The sequence below is a fragment of the Sphaeramia orbicularis genome, chromosome 5, assembly GCF_902148855.1.
Source record: "Sphaeramia orbicularis chromosome 5, fSphaOr1.1, whole genome shotgun sequence".
Taxonomy (NCBI): Eukaryota; Metazoa; Chordata; class Actinopteri; order Kurtiformes; family Apogonidae; genus Sphaeramia; species Sphaeramia orbicularis.
The window spans coordinates 58,218,505-58,241,656 of record NC_043961.1 but is presented as its reverse complement, the minus strand read 5'-3'; the positions used below and the strand labels follow the sequence as shown (position 1 = coordinate 58,241,656).

Below are 23,152 nucleotides of genomic sequence, written 5' to 3'. Positions count from 1 at the left end.
TTCAGTTAATGAGAGATTGATAGATGAGAGGACTGATCAGCCTTGGCGGAGGTCTGCGCTCTCCGAGTGCTTTTCTAGTATAAACAAATTTTACAATGGATTACAATGCATTAATTACACAGGTCATTATCCCCCCAAATCCCACCCCCTCCCTCCTCCAGGTGGTACCCACATATATACAGAGAACATCTGACATGCAAAGCAACAATAACTAGAAGCACTCGGAGAGCGCAGACCTTCACCAAGGCAGATCAGTGGGCCCCCACCCCCCCACTCCCGATCACCACCAAAATTTAATCATTTGTTCCTTGTACCAGTATTAACATTTCCTGAAATTTTCATCTAAATCCGTCCATAACTTTTTGAGTTCTCTTGCACACGGACAGACAAACAGACAGACAAACCAACGCCGACAAAAACATTATTATTATTACTATTATATTATTATTATCCTCCTCAGCGGAGGTAATAATAATAACTAGAAAAGCACTCGGAGAGCGCAGACCTCCACCAAGGCAGACCAGTGTTCTCATCACACTTAAAAATAAGACATAATCACCTAAAGAGTAACTTTTCAGTGAGATATATGAACTTATTTTTAGACAATAGATCTTTTGGACAAACTACACTTTCAGTCACTGGAACTGAATATTGGAAGAGTTTACCACGCAACATAAGAGACTCACAGTCATATGCCTCTTTCAAATCACAACTTAAGCATTGGATGAAAGAAAACCAAGCCTGTGACCATCAGTAGATTGTCCTCACTGTGTTGTTCTGTGTGTTTTTATGATGTATTTTCTTTTGTCAGTTGTCTTTCTTGTCACCTGCCTAGGGACTACAGAAGGAAATTAGCACTGTTGCTACAATCTGGCATATTTACCTCCGCCAAGGAGGTTATGTTTTTGCCAGGGTTTGTTTGTCTGTTTGTTTGTCTGTCCGTTAGTGTGCAACATAACTCAAAAAGTTATGGGCAGATTTTGATGAAATTTTCAGGGTTTGTTGGAAATGGGATAAGGAAGAAAACATTAAATTTTGGTGGTGATCGGGGGTGGGGGGGCCCACGGGGGGGGGCCACTGATCAGCCTTGGCGGAGGTCTGCGCTCTCCGAGTGCTTCTAGTTACAGCTGCAAATGTTGTAGATGTTCATGAATATGCACTGTCCCAAATGATAGATAGATAGATAGATAGATAGATAGATAGATAGATAGATAGATAGATAGATAGATAGATAGATAGATAGATAGATAGATAGATAGATAGATAGATAGATAGATAGATAGATAGATAGATAGATAAAATCTTATTTCAAGAAATCTTACCAGGATAATTTTCACTTGTTCCATTGGCAGGTTTTTTTTGTGCTTTTTTCAAGATTTTTTTGCTTAATTTTAGCAAAAAAAATCTGCTAATGGAACAAGTGACAATTATCTTGGTAAGATTTCTTGAAATAACATTTTCAAGATCTATTTTCTAAAAATCAGTTCTTATATCTCATTTACAAGTTACTCTTTAGGTGGTTATGTCTTATTTTAAGTGTGATGAGATATTTGGACTAGAAATAAGAAAAATACACCTGGTTACATTTACATTTTTGCAGTGTAGATTCTTGCCAGACGCTGAAAACCCTGTGGTCCTGAAACTTGAGTGTGGCTGTATATTATTATTATTATTATTGTATTTTTTCTGTGTCCAGGGTTTCCTCCAGGGTCTGAGTTCAGTTCTGCGTTGAAGGACAGAGATCTGTTTGAGGACCCTCCCTCCTCCTCCTCCTCTGCCATCCCCCCCTCCCTCAGCGTATCCCCGCCCAGCGAACCCCCCTCCCCCATCGCATCAGTCTTTGGCTCTGGCTCCTCCATGGTTACCACGGTGATGAACGAGCATCCCCCAACGCTGCCCCCGGCCTCCACCAAACCCCAGGTAACCCCAACGAAGCCCAAGTGCTTATTAAAGGCTGCGTCTGTTGTGTCTCAGTGTGATGCCAGTGTGCAGGGGAAACAGAGCGAAAATGGGCCCCATTACTGCTGTTACACCGCCACAAACCTCATAGCTCATCTTAGAAATGACACTCTATACAGTGTGGAGCTGAAAATGCTGCTTGTGAGAAATATCCTCGAGCGGATAAAACTCCCCGGCCTTTGGTCACAGTGTGTGTGTGTGATAGATACGACCATGTTCTGTATAATAAAACTACGCCTCTGGGATCCGAATCATACATCTGAGTCTAGCAGGACATTTTTTTTATAGCTGCCTTTCTGCTCCTTTATTAGAAACCACTGCAAAACATTATGTATGTGCTAAGCATGTCCTACCGTGGGGGCACTGTGGGAGCACCACTCACCACTTGTCACATTCTCCTATTATGTTATTTGACCGTATAACTCAGTGTTTTTCAACCTTGGGGTTGGGACCCCACGTGGGGTTGCCTGGAATTCAAATGGGGTCGTCTGAAATTTCTAGAAATTGGTAAAAATAAAAAACAAACCTTACAAATAAAAAATATATGGTGAGTTGAGAGAGACAATCCCAATAAATAACAGACTGCTGTTTTTTAGATCTACTGATCTAAAATGTTTATAACTTTAGAGCCACTAATCCTATCAATACATGTCAATAATTGGTGTAAAATGCAGTTTGTTATCTTTGCATGGTCATCAGATATGACCCATGTAGACATTCAGAGGCTTCGTTGTTACCATGGATACACCGTCATCTTCTACAACACTGATTCACCAGTAAAACCCCTGGAGTTGGATCAATGACAGTGGATGGACACACTAATCCAGTGTTTTTTAACCCTGGGATCGGCACCCTACCTGGGGTCACCTGGAATTCAAATGGAGTCACCTGAAATTTCTAGTGATTGATAACAAAAAAAAAAAAAAAAAGTAATAATAATAATAATAATAAATATATATATATATATATGGTGAGTTGACAGAGACAATCCCAATATAAAACAGACATGACAAACTGTGAGTCTGTAACTGCAGCACTGTGGTTCTGTTTATCTGTCAAATGTTCATTGTGGTCAGTTTCAGATGCTGCAGCTCTTTCATAATTCATAGTTTGAGTTCTTGTTTGTTCAGTATTAATTGTCAGCCTTGTAAATCACAGCTGGACTGACTGTACATATCCTGACCAAGGAAAATCAAATTCTCCCTTTGTGCAGTAATCTACACCTGGCTTTTCTGCCTCCGTCCAGAATAATATACATTATATAGACTAAATGTCCTTTAAAATTAATGTTTAATTGCAACATAGTGATCAAAAACAAATTAACTTTGGCAAAAAAAAGTCCTGTTTTGAGTGAGAAATTTGTGATATTAAAATGGGGTCACAAGCCAAAAAAGGTTGGGAACCACTGGTATAACTCTTTAAAACCTGACGTGCTATCACAGACACACCCTGTGCATATGCAGTTCGGATGGCTGGAACTCTGTCACTGGTTGTGCAGTTGGAAAAATTCCAACATTTTCTGAAACCTGAGACGTTGCACTTTATAGGCTTTATTGGGTCATTACGGTGATTTTAATCATGCCTGTACTAGAAGCTGGAGATTACGCCATTTTAGCAGAATTATAACATGCAGTAAAGTGTATACTGGAAAAAATCTACATCTACCCAAGTGTGTTTTTCTAATTTCTAGTCCAAATATCTCATCATACTTAAAATAAGACACAATCACCTAAAAAGTTACTTTTTAGTGAGATATGAGAACTGATTTTTAGACAATAGATCTGGAAAATCTGATTTCAAGAAATCTTACCAAGATAATTTTCACTTGTTCCATTGGTAGATTTTTATTTTTATTTTTTGCTTAATTCAAGATTTTTGTGCTTAATTCAAGAGTTTGGTTTTTTGTTTTTTTTTTTTTGCTTAATTCAAGTTTTTTTTTTTTTTTTTTTTTTGCTTAATTCAAGCAAAAAAAAAAAAAAAAAAAACATCTGCCACTGGAACAAGTGAAAATTATCTTGATAAGATTTCTTGAAATCAGATTTTTCCAGATCTATTGTCTAAAAATCAGTTCTTATATCTCACTGAAAAGTTACTCTTTAGGTGATTATGTCTTATTTGTTTATTTGTAAGTGTGATGAGATATTTGGACTAGAAATGAGGAAAAATACACTTGGTAAGATTTGGATTTTTTCCACTATAAATGACTGCTAGATTTTGAAAGTTCTACATGCTCTGGAAAAATCAATCATACTTTATTTGTTTAGCACTTTTCATACATATTACATGTAACACAAAGTGCTTTACACCAAACCACCCACTGTCCCGCAGTTACAAATAAAAGTAAAATAAAAGCAACAGAGTAAAGCAATGTTTAAAAGTAAAAGTTTAACTAAAAGCTGAGCTAAAAAGATGGGTTTTAACTTTACTTTTAAAAATATGAACACTCACAAAAATGGGCAAAATGACTCACTCACAACATATTTCCCAACATTTTTATTGTCAAAATAAGAAAAAAAAAGTCCAGACAGACCATTTTAGGCTTTAGGTTTAAAGGGATAAATAAGGGAAAAGTTACAAAGGATTTCCAATGGCTTTTGTAGTTCTGGAACTTGTACAAATTAGAGTTTTCAGGGCAAGATAAGAGCAGATGTCATGATATTAAAGTACCGCAGACACAGTGAAAGCCTTTGTTTACAGGATCACAGCTAATGGTTGACTGACAGTGATGATGTTGGAGGTGGTTTGGTCATGACAACTCTTTTCATGACAAGTTGTATGGAAAAAATTCATTTATTTTATTTTAATTAATCATTTGTCTGTTTTGGACAATGCAGTCTACGTAGTTACACGCATGAACACTGTATGTGCTGCATGGAGAATTTCTAATATTTGCTTAAATGCATAAAACCCTGTGTGTAGTTGTAGTTAGTTAAACATTACACATATACACATAATCAATTTACTCAGTTTGTACACTCATAAAGGTTCTTATTTGATTGGAGATGTTTTACTGTTTCTCTGTTATCTCATTGTCTACAAACCCTACTAAAAAATAATTGAAAAAACCTGTCAAGCCTGAAGAAGCCTCAGTTAAACTATAAAATACCCTCAATCTGAATTCCAGTCCAGTAAATCTGAACCAAATGCACCTTCACAAGTTTTAAAAACAGCCTGAAACAACAATAATTCACCTGTGTCATCTGATATTGTTGTGATAACATCAGTACTATTGTAATTTGAGATGAAACGTGTCATATATGCTATAAATATTTGTCTATTTGTCACACACCTTATTTTTCTTAACCTGGAAACCATCTGGAAACATCATGTTGCAGAAAAAAATAATAAGGACATAACCTTAGAGAGTCTCAAAAGCATTACAAATCAGCATTTAGCCTTCAGTTTAAAGATCTTATGGATATGGATACACCCCATATTGTTGTGTTTACCTTTTTAGCTTTTGGATCAAGCTGTTTTCACCTGTTTTTCAGTCTTTATGGCTGTTGGCTGTAGCTTCATCTTCAAAGCTTATGTGCAAAAGTGGTATTGATTTACCCATCATGCTCATAGCAAGAGAACAAATAGATTTATTTCCTCAAAACATCCCTCAACTGGATCTTAAAAGCAGAGTATTATGACATTAAACTGTCGAGATACACTGTCAAACCACACAGATATGTATATTTTCAAGAATAGAATAGAATAGACTTTATTTGCCATTTGCACAGATACATAGCAGTATAGGTACATTGGAATTCTTGTGCGTTTCCCTGAGTCATAAGGTAAAGATATGATAAAAAAGACAGATACAAAACATAAACACAGCTAAAAAAAAACCAAACAAAAAAAAACAAACAAAAAAAAAAAAAACATATAAAATAACAATTATTGCACATACAAGCACAAATACACATTTGTAAAATAGACTATTATAAAAAAGAGTAATAATAATAATAATAATAATAAGAGTACTGAGAGGTAACAACAAGTTATTGCACATTTGAATTAAAATGAAAAGTACTGGGACGTAGTTAGCAGGTTATTGCACATTCAATTTAATAACCCCTTTAGCCCTATCAGCTCGCCCGTGAGCCCGAAAAAATGATATTAATATTCATCTACTATAAAAATATAATAAATCAGGACAATGGATGTTTTTTTCAACTTTTGCTCAAAGTTTAGACCCTAATGTTAATAAAAGTACATCAAAGTGTATTTTAGTGCAAACTTTAATGTTCAAACATGATTTTTAATCTTTGTGGGGCGAAATATACGCTATTAAAAATCTCCGCCACGAACAATTAATTTATGCATATCATCGTCAATCCAGCCGAAAAAAAACAGGTGAGGATAAAAAATTCTAATTTCTCTTTTAATTTGTTCCAGTTTACTCAGGCAGAGTAATAGATACAATATTTTAGACAATGGGAATAGATTCTGTGAGGTCTGTAAATGTCCATAGACACCAAGAACATCCATATGGACCGTATTATTATAAGTATTATAAGTAATTCTTCTTTTACTTTGAGTATGTCTTTTTAGGTGTTTTTCCCCTGAAAATATGGTCAGGGTTAAACAGGTTAAAGTACTGGGAGGCAGAGTGAGTTATTGCGCATTCAGTTTAGTAATAGAATACTAAGTAAGTCCATTTTATTTCTATAGCACTTTTCACAGATAAAATCACAAAGTGCTTTACAGTTCAGAATAAAATGTTAATAAAAGTTTAAAATAAAATAAATAAAATGTCATACATACACCAGGATAAAAACAAGACAGTAGTACAGAGAAGCAGACAATGGCCCAATCCCAATTCACCCCTTAGCCCCTCCCCCTTGGCTTTTGCTCTTGGCACTACCCCTTGAAACGGAGCTGTAAGGGTTAGGGGTTGAAACATTCTTCTATGAAATGGGACAACCCTTCCACACCTGTTCCATCATTACGATGCTGCTATAAACAGATGCGACAATTTTGTTTCCTAAATTATTCCCCATGTCGTCAGTAGCTGTAACCGTCTCTGTTCCATGAGCTTTGGTCGTCTTTTTATGGTTATCAACTATAAACAGCATAAATGCGATCTATAACACACTGAAATGGCATTAAACGGTCAATCAAATAATTTCATTTCATTCATTTATTTCGTTCATGGTTGTGAATTTCATCAGCAAACATTCAATAATCATCAAATAAACAAACATGTACACACCCATGCTCGAAAAGGAGCAGGATGAAGAAAATCTTATATTTCCTGCCCCCTTCTAAATAACACTGGTCAACAACAAATTTATTGTTTAAATTTTTTGAGCTGATTTAGGATAATTTTGGTGTGCTGAATCCAAAAATCACATTAATTTTGCTCAATCAGGTCAACTTTCTGAACTATGCTACATATTGGCTTTTTAACATTTTTGCTTACATTTATGGGCATTTTCACATCATATGATACAAAATTCTTTCATATTTCTTGCAGTAAACGAGTTCTGAAGATTTTACTTTTGCCAATTTATGATTGATGTTTTTTTTTAATATTACAGGTGAATGAAATGGCTTCGACTAGAAGATCTTGCAAAAATAAGCCTGACGTATTCTGCTACATCTGCGGTGAATACATCATTGTACCTAACAGGAATCAAGTGATCACATGATTTTTTTTTCTCTTAAAACCTATTTTGGGTGAGAACTATAAACAAAATCAACTGATAAAGTCACAAAAATGTAATCAATTTTGTGAGAAGATCAAATTTTTCAAAATCAAATTAGCAAAAAAACTTGACCTGATTGAGAAAAACAGATGGCATTTTTGGATTTAGCCGTGCAAAATGGTCCTAATTCAGTTGAAAAAACCTAGACAACTTGCAAAAAACCTTTTTTTGTAACCCAGTGTAATAATAGCTTTAATGGTTAGCCATACACAACTAGCTTTAAAATCCTACTGTATAAAGTCAGACAAACCAGACTAAGTACATCCAAAGATAGTACAAAATGAAAACAAAACCAAGTGCAAAACTACATGTCCAGAAAGTACAAAACATAGGTAAACATATACCTGACGAAATGATACAAAAAAACATTATACCAGACAAAAATAAGTCAATAATAAATATGTCAAAAGATGCAGTACAAATACGAAGCAAAATGTAAAAACTTATAACTGTTCATATAATCTTATTGTTCTTTCTCTATACACTTTTTTTCAGTTGGAATATGTTGATTAAGTTGATTAAGTTATTTACAAAGAAAACCCGTACATTTGTGTGTTTCTTTCATCACACTGCTGCACTTTTTTCCTGTGTTTACCTCCATTTTTGCCAATGATTCAAACAGAATTATGGGAAATTTCTCCTACCCCTCTGTTCGTAATGTGGTCCTGAAATATCTCTGTTTTGAGCCCTATGCATCCCTCCGCCTTCGCCCCTCCCTTCTGTCTAATTGAGAATCGGGACAACACTACCCCTTCACGTGTACGCACAAAACAGAGGGGGAGGGGTAAGGGGGAGGGGCCAAAGGGGTGAATTGGGATTCATTGGGATCAATGAAAATAAGGTATGGATGCTGGTGCACACCAAGGTTATTATCGTTAACGAAAACTAACGAAATGATGAAAACTAGAATTGAAAAAACATTTTCGTTAACTGAAGTAAATAAAAACTATAATTAAAAGAAAAAAACAATAACTAACTGAAACTGTATTGTGCATTTACAAAACTAACTAAAATGTATAAAAATTATAAATAGCATTCCCTTCATTTTCGTCTTTGTCAATGTTGTACTGATATAAAATTGATTTATTTCCCTCAAGCAATTTTAGTTCGTGGCACCATTTGATATTTAACAGTCCGTCACTTGTGTTCACTTGTGGTTTCCAGTCGTCTTCTGGTCCCCACTCTACCTGGAAACATGGAGACTAAAGCTGGGAGAAAGCAGCAGAGTCCTGTCTGGGATTTATTTGAATTTGACGGTGACGAAGATAAAAGATGTGAAAAAAACTCAACTAAACTAATACTAAGCATTTAGAAAATAGTGAAAACTAATAAAAACTAGCAAACCTGCTCTAAAAACTAATTAAAATTAACTGAATTAGAGAAAAAACAGTCAAAACTAAATAAAACTAAACTAGAATGAAAAATCCAAAACTATGAGAACCTTGGTGCACACCTAAAAAGTCTTCAGGGGACAAGTGTGTAGGAGCAAGAGGTACGAGTGAAGAAGAAAAAAAGGTATCCCACACACTGTCCAATCAACGTCCAAAAACTTTAATACAAGATAGCAACGTTTAGGTCCTTTTTGAAGAAGAAGACTTAGAGTTAGAGATAGAGATAGAGATAGAGTTAGAGTTAGAGATAGAGATAGAGATAGAGATAGAGATAGAGTTAGAGTTAGAGATAGAGACAGAGTTAGACTTAGACTTAGACTTAGAGTTAGAGTTAGAGTTAGCGTTAGAGTTAGAGTAAGAATTACAGTTAGAGATAGAGTTAGAGTTAAAGTTAGAGTTAGAGTTAGAGATAGAGATAGAGTTAGAGTTAGAGTTAGAGATAGAGACAGAGTTAGACTTAGACTTAGAGTTAGAGTTAGCGTTAGAGTTAGAGTTAGAGTAAGAATTACAGTTAGAGATAGAGTTAGAGTTAAAGTTAGAGTTAGAGATAGAGTCAGAGTTAGACTTAGACTTAGACTTAGAGTTAGAGTAAGAATTAGAGTTAGAGATAGAGTTAGAGATAGAGTTAGAGTTAAAGTTAGAGTTAGAGTTAGAGATAGAGATAGAGTTAGAGTTAGAGATAGAGACAGAGTTAGACTTAGACTTAGAGTTAGAGTTAGAGTAAGAATTAGAGTTAGAGATAGAGTTAGAGTTAGAGTTAGAGTTAGAGATAGAGTCAGAGTTAGACTTAGACTTAGACTTAGACTTAGAGTTAGAGTTAGAGTAAGAATTAGAGTTAGAGATAGAGTTAGAGTTAAAGTTAGAGTTAGAGTTAGAGATAGTCAGAGTTAGACTTAGAGTTAGAGTTAGAGTAAGAATTAGAGTTAGAGATAGAGTTAGAGATAGAGTTAGAGTTAAAGTTAGAGTTAGAGTTAGAGTTAGACTTAGAGTTAGAGTCAGTTAGAGTTAGAGTCAGAGTTAGACTTAGACTTAGAGTTAGAGTTAGAGTTAAAGTTAGAGTTAGAGTTAGACTTAGAGTTAGAGTCAGTTAGAGTTAGAGTCAGAGTTAGACTTAGACTTAGAGTTAGAGTTAAAGTTAGAGTTAGAGTCAGAGTTAGATTTAGACTTAGAGTTAGAGTTAAAGTTAGAGTTAGAGTTAGAGTAAGAATTAGAGTTAGAGTTAGAGATAGAGTTAGAGTTAAAGTTAGAGTTAGAGTAAGAATTAGAATTAGAGATAGAGTTAGAGTTAAAGTTAGAGTAAGAATTAGAATTAGAGATAGAGTTAGAGTTAAAGTTAGAGTTAGAGTAAGAATTAGAATTAGAGATAGGGTTAGAGTTAAAGTTAGAGTTAGAGTAAGAATTAGAATTGGAGATAGAGTTAGAGTTAAAGTTAGAGTTAGATGTAGAGTTAGAGTTAAAGTTAGAGTTAGAGTTAGATTTAGAGTTAGAGTTAAAGTTAGAGTTAGAGTTAGAGTTAGAGTTAGAGTTAGTGCATTCCACAGACATAGGGCACAGGCTTAGAAAGAGTGCTGTACTCGGGTTCTGAATTGGATGTGAATAATATTAGAATAGAATAGAAAATAATAGGAATAGAATAGAATAGAATAGAATAGAATAGAATAGAATAGAATAGAATAGAATAGAAAATAACTATATTTGAATAGAATAGAATAGAAACTAATATATTAAAATAGAATAGAAAATAATATTAGAATAGAATAGACTAGAATACAAACTAATATATTAGAAAAGAATAGAAACTAATATATTAGAAAATAATAGAAACTAATAGTATTAGAATAGAATAGAAACTAATAATATTAGAATAGAATAGAATAGAATAGAATAGAATAGAATAGAATAGAATAGAATAGAATAGAAACTAATATATCAGAATAGAATAGACAAGAATAGAAACTAATATATTAAAATAGAATAGAAAATAATAATATTAGAATAGAATAGAATAGAATAGAATAGAATAGAATAGAATAGAATAGAATAGAATAGAATAGAATAGAACAGAAAATAGAATAATATTATACAGTATCCCATTTTGCAAACACAGGTTTTTATTTACCTCTTTCACACTTTCACTGTGTTTTATTTGGATTTGAAGCGCCTAAGGCCAGGTGCTGTCTTGATGCCGGGGTGGCCTAAATGTTTGATATCTGCCAGACTGTTGGTCTGTTTGACATTCTGGTTAGGAGACCTTCGACAGTTCAGGATACTGTACATGTGAGAGTTGTCAAAAATGACTGCACCACAGAAGAAAGCAGCCATAGCCTTTTCTGAAGCTGGGTCGTTTGTGCCACGAGCGCGTACAGAGGCTTCTTAATTAATGTTCGATCTTCTGTTGATGCTTTAATGAGCAGCTGAACACCAGCAGGTTCACCTCCACAATTAATCTACTGTAATTGATATTTCCATATAGGACTATTTCCTACGGGTGGAACAAGTATGGATCTGTTTCAGTGAGGATCTTATTTTTTTGATGGATGCCTTTAAGGGATCATACATTCTCCATCGCATCCTGCTGACTCAGTTTCAACACATCTCTTCTATGTGGTGGAAAAGGACTGTTTTTATAGCTTTTGGATAAATAAATAAAACATAATGATCTTTTTTCTTCTTTTTAGGTACAGACAACCTGATGGGTTGATAATTTTTAGATTAGGACAGGGAGTGTCAGTCTCATTTAAGTTCAGGTTCCACGTTCAGACCAGTAAAATAATATCATAATAGCCTGTAAAAAATGACAACTCTAATTTTTCTTTCTGTTTTGGTGCAAAAAAAAAAAAAAGTAAGATTAAATTATGAAAATATTTACATTTACAAACCATCCAAACAAAAAAGATGTGAATAACCTGAAAAAGTGGAAAAATAAATAAATAAATCAGGGCAGTTTTAACAATATTATGTCATAACTTATCATTTATACATGTGCGTTATGGATCAGATCTACAAAGGCACAAAATATTTAGTAACAGGAGGCAGAATATTGTTAAAATTTTGCGTAATTTTTCTTTAGATATTTCAGGTTGTTCATATTTGTTCATGTTATTCATATTTTATTTATTATTTATTCTATTATTACCCCACCCCCCCCAAAGGAGTATTGTTTGTTTGTTTGTTAACACTTTAGCGGCAAAACTATTGGTTCAATTCATGCCAGATTGGGTTTATAGATCGCCAGTGACCCAGAATAGATATTTTGGGAAAGGTAGGTCAAAGTTCAATTTTTAAATGATTTTTTTATTTTTTTTTTAAAAATCTTCCCATTTGGTTGCTTCTATGAAACTGGGTTCATTTTGGTACCTGGCACTTAACCAGCTTTTTAGACCCGATACTAAAAGAGAAATTTAGACATATTTCCCCCCAGGATGTACCTCATGATGACCTCAGATAAAGGCAAAAAATTATACTCTTGCTCTGAGCCGTCCCATAATTAATGAATTTTTAAAAAATTTTGGGGCCAAAAATAGAGCCAAAACTGGGACATGAAAAACCACTTATGTGTCAGTGCATTTGATCATGAAAGCATGGCTGTAAATGGTCTTATATACCGCTATAAATAAAGATACTGTGTTAAATTTGATGATCCTAGTGTTTTTGTAACCCAGACATACAAGTTTTTCATGAATCTCAGTCTTATTCCAGGTTTTGTATGTAACCCATCGTGTCCACCTGTGTTACATACAGAACCTGCCCCTTTAAACGCATATAAATCGCGAATGATTTTGCAACAGTTGTCGTTTTTGTGAAACACTCTGTCTTGCATAATTACTTCAATTCCTAAAACGTACCTGTGAAAGAATAAAGAGATATTTAAAAAACAGTAGTGCGTAATTTTCGTGTCCTTTTGACCGTGTTACATACAGATTTTTGTATTAAATATAATGTAGAATAATATAGAAATGTGTTTTACCTGAAAAATAGTTTCCTTTTTAGCTCAGTAAGTATTTAGTTTGAAAACAGACCCAAAGTGCTTCCAAACTTGCTTCATAACATTAGTTTATAACTGGTTTGAATTTTTAGCCCCTCTGTCCTGTTTTTGGACCATTTTCATAGAAGCACCCATTTACTTATAATGGGCGAAATACATGTGAGGGGTGGGTGTTTTACTTGAAATCGCACTGTTCTGAATGTGGAACCTGAGTTTGACACCCTTGACTTAAGTGTAGAAAGTTCTTGTTTTATGTCTTCAGTGTAATTTTTGCACTTTTAGTCCCAAGGTGCAGGACACAGCGTTTATAAAAACAGCTTTGTTCCTGTCGCCGTCACTGAGCTCAATAAGAAATAGTGACATCGCACTTTACTAACTTATTTAGTTATTTATTCCATTTCTTTGCTCTTTTTATTATTATTGTGACTTCAAATTTTTAAATTTTTAAATTTTATGTTCTTATGCTGGTTTTTATCCCGGATTGTTTTTATCTTTTCTGGATTTTATTGTGTTTTTATTGCATCTTGTTTTTATTTATTTGATCTTATCTATTTTATTCTTTTACTTATCCATGCTGCTACAGGGTGGGGAAGCAAAATTTACAATATTTTGAGGCAGGGATTGAAAGACAGTGTATGACCAATGAGTTTATTGAAAGTCATGAGAATTTATTTGCCACAAAAAAATGTCCATAATAGAAAATGTTTTTATTCTATGTGTCCTCCTTCTTTCTCAATAACTGCCTTCACACGCTTCCTGAAACTTGCGCGAGTGTTCCTCAAATATTGGGGTGACAACTTCTCCCATTCTTCTTTAATAGTATCTTCCAGACTTTCTGGTAATAGTTTTGCTCATAGTCATTCTCTTCTTTCCATTCTAAACAGTCTTTATGGACACTCCAACTATTTTTGAAATCTCCTTTGGTGTGACGAGTGCATTCAGCAAATCACACACTCTTTGACGTTTGCTTTCCTGATTACTCATATGGGCAAAAGTTTCTGAAAAGGTATGGATAATAGTGTTAGGTATGATTATGACATCAATATATGTTTGGTTTCAAAACAATTGATGTAGTGCCTGCTGAGAAAAAACAACTAAATGTTCATTGTAAATTTTGCTTCCCCACCCTGTATACCAATGAATGATGGAACACTGAGCACTTTTTGTCCTGTCTGTAAGCGTGATCAAGTGCCTGTCTTACATGTTCAATGTATGTGTTGTTGTAATGCCAAGGCAATCACCTAGACTGCAAAACACATCTACCTACGGGTATAAATAAAGTAACCTTGACCTTGACTTTGCCCACGGGCTGGCTTGGACCCTTAGGTGGGTGGGTTTTGGCCCACAGACCGTATGTTTGACACCCGTGGATTAGGAAATGCCTTGGTTTGCATTTAAAATCCTACAATAGCAGCACCAACAGTACGCCTCTTGTGCCCAGTAAGTGCATTAAGCATAATATATCACATGTTTAGCCTGGTTCTACTTTTAAAGCTGGGTAACAGGAAAGTGGCAAATAGAGAGGAAGCATCATATGTGTTTCAATATTTCACTAAACTTACATACAGACTGCAAATACTAATGAAAATGCTCATCAGACTAATGCTCACCTGCAGGTTACTTTAATCTACATGCACTAAACCTCCTTTTCATGTGTGCATGTTAGAGTGTTCATGGTATATTTATTCACAGTACAAATACTATCATTTATTTGCAGTCTGGACCAATCGTTGGATTTTTAAAGCGCTCCCATCTCTGCTGCCTCGGTGGGAATTTTATTAATCAATGAAGCATTAATACTGCTCGTCAAAACCCAACATCCATCTGAGGAAACAGAATTGATCTTTGCACTGAAGTGTCTATACGCGTCACACAACATCAAATTTAGGATTAATATTTAATGCACAGTTTCATATTCTGATCACAACTGTCTTTGAATAATGAAATAAAGACAAATATACAGTAGCACAGCACGTCAAAGCTAATTGACAATGGGATTAGGTATTTACACATCTGCAGATCAGCCTGTTTCTTACACAGACGGAGCAAAAAATATACCCTGTATGTTACGAATCTGTTAAAAAAGTGTACGGAATGTTTGTTTTTCAGAGGTCTGGACGAGGGAAAGGACAAGGAGAGGTCATGCCAACGTTGGACATGGCACTTTTTGATTGGACGGACTACGAGGACATGAAACCTGTGGACACGTGGCCATCTTCAAAGAAAAAAGGTAATTTTTCATCTGCTGAAATCACTCAGTTTCAGACAGTGCATTATTAAAGGTTCTGGTGATCTAAAGAACCAAGGTCCGTTACAAAAATGTCAATCGTCTTCTTCTCCGAAACTAAAATTCTGATTGACTTCAAACTTGGTATACAGCTTCTTTATGATGATGTCAACAAAAGTTAGTGAGATTATTTGGATCTGGCTCTGATTCTGGATTTGGTGCGACTTTGAAAAATTTCCCCATTATAAGAGATAGGAAGTGCCGGTAAGCTACAGGGCCATTGGTCCTAGTTTTTTTTTTTTTTTTAACTTTTATTGAAGAAAAAAAAATAAAACAAAAAAAACAAAAAAACAATGTACAGAGTAACAGTGTTTGTCCTGAGATTGGGCCAAGATTACAATATAAAATATTCGGTCGGAGTCTTCAGCTGTAGCTGTGCTGTTAGCTGTTCCATTAGACAAACTTGTTTAATTTTTTGTATCCATTGTCCAGTTGTAGGTGATTCAGGTTTCAGCCATAACATTGTTATCATTTTTCTCGCAGTCATCAGAAGAAGATGTAGTATGAATTCTCGGTCGTGGGACAGACCATCAGGGAATATGTCCAGTAAAAATAATAAAGGGTCCATAGAGAGGTTCACTTTAAGTAAACTATCCAATATGCCTTTTACATTAGTCCAGAAGTGTTTCACAATGGGGCACTCCCAAAATATGTGTGTCTGATCACCGACAAGACCACAGTTTCTCCAACACTTGTTGCTAACACCACTTTTAGAGAGAAAAGATTTTAATGGGGTTCTGAAAAATTGTATTTTAACCTTCCAGTCAAATTCCTTCCAAAGCTGATTCCCCACCCCCCTGTGACAACCAGAGCAAACATTTCCCCAGATATCCTCATCCAATATTACGTTTAATTCCAGTTCCCATTGTTGTTTTATGTGCTGTGTTTTATCTTAAAAATCTAACAGCTTCTAATATATCAAGGACAGTTATTTTTTCATTACACCATCATTTTCAATCAAATTGATAAAATGTCTTTCTATGTTTGTTGGTTCTCTTCTGATGTGATCCCAGTCAGCATGTTTGGTCCTATTTTTAATATTAAATGGAGTGTCTCATAAAAACACACATAAAGACCCAAACATCCACCAGTGACGAAACCATCAACTGATCTAAACTGTTTAAGACCCAGTGTCACTTTTGACGCAGTTCCAAAATCAATTTTTCTCTCTATTTAACCTTTCCTAAGTGATTTATCACCATTTATTATACAATTATCCTCTGTATTTTGCATTTTTTCCAATAAAAATCCGGTATTTTCCCATATTTAATTTACTGATCATGTAGATGTTCATAAAAGCTCAGATTAAAGTTAATTGTCATATCAAAAACGGAGAAAAATGAAGAAATTGTGACTTTTTCAACAAAATCTATCATTAACTGAACATAAACCCAGTGTGTCCATTCACTGTCATTGATCCAACTCCATGGGTTTTACTGGTGAATCAATGTTGTAGAAGATGACGGTGTTTCCATGGTAACTACGGAGCCTCTGAACATCCAAATGGCTCGTATCTGATGACCGTGGAAAAATGATAAACTGCATTTTACACCAATTATTTACATAGATTGATAGGATTAGTGGATCAACAGGTATTAAACATTTTATATCAGTAGATGACTTTGGTTGCCAGTGGTTGTTACATCAATACATGTAAATAATTGGGGTAAAATGCAGTTTATCATTTTTTCATGGTCATCAGATATGACCCATTTGGATGTTCAGAGGCTCCGTAGTTACCATGGAAACACCTTCATCTTTTACAACATCCATTCACCAGTAAAACCCATGAAATTTGATAAATAACAAATGGATGGATGCTTGTTTTATGTTCAGTTAATGATATATTTTACTGAAAAAGTAACTTTTTCTTCAGTTTTCTTAGCTTTTATGAACATCTATATGATCAGTACATTGAATACTGGAAAATACCTGATTTTCACTAGAAAATTGCAAAATACTGAGGATTATGGTGACAAATTACTTAAGAAATGTGAAATATAGAGAAAGAAATCATCTGGAAACTACCACAAAAGTAGCACTGGGTCTTTATGGGTTAAATGATACGAACACATACATGTATTTGTCTCAGAAAAGCACAGTAAATGGTTGATTTTGTCACTGTTTTTATGGCTGATGCTGTTTATATTTATTGCTACAGACAAGAGACGGAGTAAAAACCTGAGCAGTGGAAATGTGACCGCAGATGCCGACTCCATCGAGCCGTGCGACCACCACCTGGACTGTCTCCCAGGTCAGTCTGCATCATACATGTGGCTCTTGACCACAAGCAGCTCAGCTAAAACCAGAATAATTTTTTTTTTTTTTTTTTTGATTAAACGCTCCACCTGCTGTAATGGTGATTGACTCTGTGGTGATAAATGACACTGAAATGTAATTTATTTGCAGGACTGTAATGACTGTGATGGTTATTTCTTTTCGATACATGTGAACATTTTTCACCTTTGCATTATTTAGTCGTCTGTGCTTGTTGTGTTGAAGGTTCCTGTTGTGACCTGAGGCAACATGAGTGTAAAGCGCACAATCGAGGCCTCAACAACAAATGCTACGATGACTGCATGTGTGAGGAAGGTATGTGGGGAGAACTTATAGACACACATGTACACGCATTATGCTAATTTAAGGACAGTCATAGTTACCTCCGCCAAGTGTAACGGCGAGGGGTGTTAGAAAATATCGGTTCTGCAATATATCGCGATATTTCATTTCACAATACTGTATCGATATTAAAAAGTACTGTATCGATATTTTAAACAATAATTCTAGCAAATTAGGCTACTGGTATTATTAAATATTTTTGTATTATCACAACAATTATAATTTTCCCCCTCACTCCCCCCTCTCTATTTCTCACTTTTATTTATACCCCCCTCTTCCCCTTTCCCCTATCACCCCTAACCAAGCAATATGGTTTAGTTGCTATTTACATTTATGATCTTTTTCTTTGTAATATGATGTTGTTGTTGTTGTTTGTTATTACTCTGTCATTGTTGTTGTTTTTGGTTTGTTTATTTGTTTGAGTTTCCCTTTGTTTATGTGTTGTTGTTGTTGTTGTTGTTGTTTTTCTGTCCACATTGTCTTGTTAACTATCACTAATATAAAAAAAAAATATAGAAAATATCAGTTCTGCAATATATCGCGATATTTCATTTCACAATACTGTATTGATATTAAAAAGTACTGTATCGATATTTTAAAGTATTTATTCAAATGCAGATATGGCAGAGGTTCATTTTTGTTTTTCTTTATTGTTTATCTCGTATTTATTATTATTTAACATTGTTTTATTAAATAATGGTTATGTGAAGCATCCTAAAAGTACTTTTTGCTGTCTGAGAGGCAGATGGTAGTTCCTTTGGAAACTAGGAGAATTAGAAAAATGTTGTGATATAGCATTAGATCCTGTTCTGAAATAAAAGTATGTTTAGTATTTGTACATGTTTCTGGTGTAATTCAATCCTTCCAGGAAATAATCTTAAAAAAAAAAAAAAAAAGAAACAAACCTAAAACTGCCTTTTTAACAGTATCATGATATATCGCGATATATCATATCGTGATCCTAGTATTGTGATTTGTATCGTATTGCCAGATTCTTGCCAATACACAGCCCTAGTAACAGCGGAGGTAACTATGGGGTTTGTCTGTCTATCTGTTTGTCTGTTAGCAAGATAACTCAAAAAGTTATGGATGGATTTTCATGAAATTTTCAGGAAATGTTGATACTGGCACAAGGAACAAATTACTAAATTTTGGTGGTGATGGGGGGGGGTTGTTCATCTGTCTGGTAGCAAGATATTTTGGGCATGTAAATGAAACTTGTGCTGTTCTTCTAAGACTGTTATGATTGTTGATATTTGTATTATTACCTCCATCAAGGAGGTTATGTTTTTGCCGGCATTGATTTGTTTGTTGGTTTGTTTGTCTGTCTGTGTGCAAGATAACTCAAAAAGTTATGGACGGATTTGGATGAAAATTTCAGGAAATGTTGATACTGGCACAAGGAACAAGTGATTAAATTTTGGTGGTGATGGGGGGGGGGCGGGGGGGGGGGGGGGTACTGATCTGTCTTGGCGGAGGTGTGTGCTCTCCGACTGCTTTTCTAGTTTGTTTATTGTTTTATTGTTTATATGGACATATAAACAATAAATATACATTATTATTATTATTATTATTATTATATTGTTTATAGGGCGACACGGTGGTGCAGTGGTTAGCACTCGTGCCTCACAGCAAGAAGGTCCTGGGTTGGATTCCAACACCAGTCGACGGAGGGTGGGACCTTTCTGTGTGGAGTTTGCATGTTCTCCCTGTGTCTGCGTGGGTTCTCTCCGGGTACTCCGGCTTCCTCCCACCATCCAAAGACATGCACTGATAGGTTAATTGGTTAATCTAAATTGCCCATAGGTGTGAATGTGAGAGTGACTGTTTGTCTTTATATGTTCAGCCCTGTGATGAACTGGCGACTTGTCCAGGGTGTACCCCGCCTTCGCCCCTATGTAGCTGGGATAGGCTCCAAGCGACCCCCGTGACCCTAGTGAGGATAAAGCGGGTTCAGAAAATGAATGTTTATATGGATCCCCATTAGCTTCCACCATCCAATCCAATCCAACTATATTTATAAAGCCCTTTAAAACAACCACAGTGGACCAAAGTGCTGTCCAGCAGAATAAAAGCACAATAAAAATTAATTAAAGCATTAAAAAAAACAACAAAACATTAAAATCAAATAAAAATAGATGAATCAAACAAGTTAAAATATAAAAACAGAAACAAAATGTCAACATTGCACAAGTGTTAAAAGGCCAAGGAGAACAGGAGGGTTTTAAGAAGAGATTTAAAAACAGGTTAAGGAGGAGGCAGGTTGTTCCACAGTCTGGGACCAGCAGCAGAAAAGGCCTGAGCTCCTCGGAGTTTACATGTTGTTCTGGGCACCATCAAAAGCAGCTGATCAGCTGATCTGAGAGAGAGTGAATGGGTGTGTATGTGGGAAGGAGCTCAGAGAGGAAGGGCGGTGCAAGACCATGGAGAGATTTAAAAACAAATAAAAGTATATTAAAATGGATTCTAAAATGGACACCATAGCGGTTGCTGCTCTTCCTGGGGTCTGTTAAAACACAAATACAGACCTTAGTACTAAACAGAGTGTTGTTTTGAAGTGTGTTACACTACTGGCCGGACGCCTTATTCTGTTAAACTGGAAGAACAAAAATCCTCCGACTCATCAGGCTCTGTTAAAAGACATTTTGCAACCCTTGCATCTGGAGAAAAATCAAATTTTCACTAAAAGATAACGTTAAGTTATTTTATTCAATTTAGCAGCCCTTTGTACTTTACTTTAATGGGTCAAAACAGAGTAATGTCCCGTCAGAGAGCAAACTTCAATTGATTGCCATTCCAACATTTATTTCAATATAAAGTAACTCCTTGTTTGGATAATCCCTTATGGTCCAACTAAAGCAAAAATTAATTTGAAAGTAAAAATGTGGGTCATTTAGCAACACTAATCTGTCAAATTGTCTCTAAAATGTCCCGTCAGAGAGATTTAGTCTCTCTTTAAAGTAAATCAATTATTTGTTAGACAAAAAGTGTTTTTTTTTTTTTTTTGCATATTATCTCCATGACATGAGAAATAACTAACATTAGAATATGTTAAAATGTGAGAAAACATCAGATTAGCAGCATTAAACTGTTTTTATTTCATTGTTTTCATCTCACTTTCTGATATTGGGTTTTAAACACATGTTTCTTCACTTGAAAAATGCGTGGACACTTTTGTAACTCCATGACAAAAAATAAAAAACTGGATCGCATTTTTTTTTCATGCCTAAGGAGGAATAAAAACACTCAATAAAAAAATCTTTACTAAGGTTCTCATAATTTATGCATGAAAGGGTTAAACCAATATGAGCAGAAACTTCTGGGGAAAAACACCTGCCTTCACTTCAGAACATACACACCTTCCTTCTGCAGTTTCAACCTCAAAACACTGAATATAAATACTCATGACCTGGTGGCTTTTTAGAAAAGTGCAGGTACTTTTAGAGCTTGCATCTGAATCTGATCATCTGATTAGTATTTCAGTCACATATTTAACCCTCCTATCGCTTTGAAAATACCTGTGATTTGCCCAAATCTGGCGTCAGGGGGCAGATTATCTACAGGCAATGAGTAGATGCAGAAGTTTTATATCCTTTCAGATTTTAATTACAATATGCTGATAGGTAATTATGGAAGATTTATGCACTGAAAACTATCAAACACAGAAGCTTTAATTGTAATTTCAGATTGAGAGTTGTTTATGTGCTCATGATGCATAAACAAGTTTTATTCTGTGGCTTCATCTATAAATAGGCTGAAAATCACCTAAGAAATGTAATGGGGTTGATGTTCTGTAAAAACTATAGTGTTCATTAGTACCTCCATTTTACCATAACACAGTTTCTCATTAACTTAACTTTTTTTTTCTTATTCACCTAATATGTCTGTATCTCTTTATTCATTCCACATTCCCAATAACCTTTCAGGGTTTCGATGTTATGCTAAATTCCACCGGAAGCGGCGCGTGACCAGGAGGAGGGGTCGCTGCGTGGTGCCAGAATCGGTCAACAGCGACCAAGGAGGCTTCATCACCATCTGAGACAGAAGTGGACGACAAAGAAAACTGGAGGAGGAGGAGGACCAGGAAAGACCATTCTGACATTAAAAAAAAAAAAAAGAGAGAACAGCCCAGATCAATCATATGACACTGCTAACAAACCAAGTACCTAAATGTGACAATTTGCTGGTTTGAACTTATTCTTTTTTTTTTTGTATCTAAATGTACAGAAGAGGGCCACTAGGGAAAAAAATTAAAAAATAAAAATAAGGTCCAATATATATATTTTTATTATTATTCTGAGAAAAAAGTCAGAATTCTTTTTTTTTTTTCCTCATAATTCTGATTGTTTTAAAAAAAAAAAAATTTATTATTATTGTTCTGAGATTAAAGTCAGAATTCTGTGGGAAAAAAAGTCTGAATTCTGACTTTAATCTCAGAATTCTGTCTTTAATCTCAGAATTCTGACTTTTTTCAGAATTCTGACTGTTTTAAATATTTTTTTTCATTATTGTTCTGAGATTAAAGTCAGAATTCTGAGAAAGAAGTCTGAATTCTGACTTTTTTTCTCAGAATTCTGGCTTTAATCTCAGAATTCTAACTTTTTTTCTCAGAATTGTATGACTTTTATCTTCAGGATTCTGACTTTAATCTCAGAATTCTGACTTTTTTCTCAGAATAATAATTTAAAAATATATTTGACCTTAATTTAATTTTTTTTTCCAGTGGCCCTCATCCTCTTCTGTACAAATGCCTGCATCTGATCAGATTAAAAAACAAAAACAACAGGAAACTAAACTGAAAGTATTTTATATTGCATTGTGAGATGAGTCTAGCGAAGTAAGCTACAGTCTGTAAGAACCTAGAATCCACACCTCAGACATAAATTCAGGTTTAGACGCTCAAACTTGACAACAGAGGCATTAATCAAAACCAGAACAGGCACTTTCTTAACTCACAGTCCACATTTGCCAGTTTTAAGCAAAGTAGCTTTGTATGTGTTTTTAATTGGTAGAAGATCTTCTCTTGGCTGCGGTTTGTCTCTGTGTTATTTTACATTTTAAAGCGGTCATATTTTGTTAAATCCACTTTTATTATGCTGCGTTCCAGGCAACCCATAACTCCTGTTTTTCCAACCTTCTACCGGTGAAAATGCACTGGAGTGTCAGTCAAACCCGTGACTTCCCACCTGTGAACTCGTACTAGATCGATATT

At 34.9% G+C, this 23,152-nt stretch overlaps 1 protein-coding gene across 2 annotated transcripts in view; it reads left to right on the top strand.

Moving 5' to 3' along the window:
• draxina (dorsal inhibitory axon guidance protein a) overlaps positions 1 to 22,182 on the top strand; it is a 59,477-nt gene extending 37,295 nt beyond the window's left edge. For both annotated transcript variants that reach the window (XM_030133431.1, XM_030133430.1), the window contains exons 3-7: positions 1,697 to 1,920; positions 15,144 to 15,264; positions 17,483 to 17,575; positions 17,824 to 17,913; positions 21,867 to 22,182. In XM_030133431.1, coding sequence (XP_029989291.1) covers positions 1,697 to 1,920; positions 15,144 to 15,264; positions 17,483 to 17,575; positions 17,824 to 17,913; positions 21,867 to 21,979 — 641 coding nt within the window. In that variant the 3' untranslated portion in view covers positions 21,980 to 22,182. The remainder of the gene's footprint in view (positions 1 to 1,696; positions 1,921 to 15,143; positions 15,265 to 17,482; positions 17,576 to 17,823; positions 17,914 to 21,866) is intronic.
• The last annotated feature ends 970 nt before the right edge of the window (positions 22,183 to 23,152 follow it).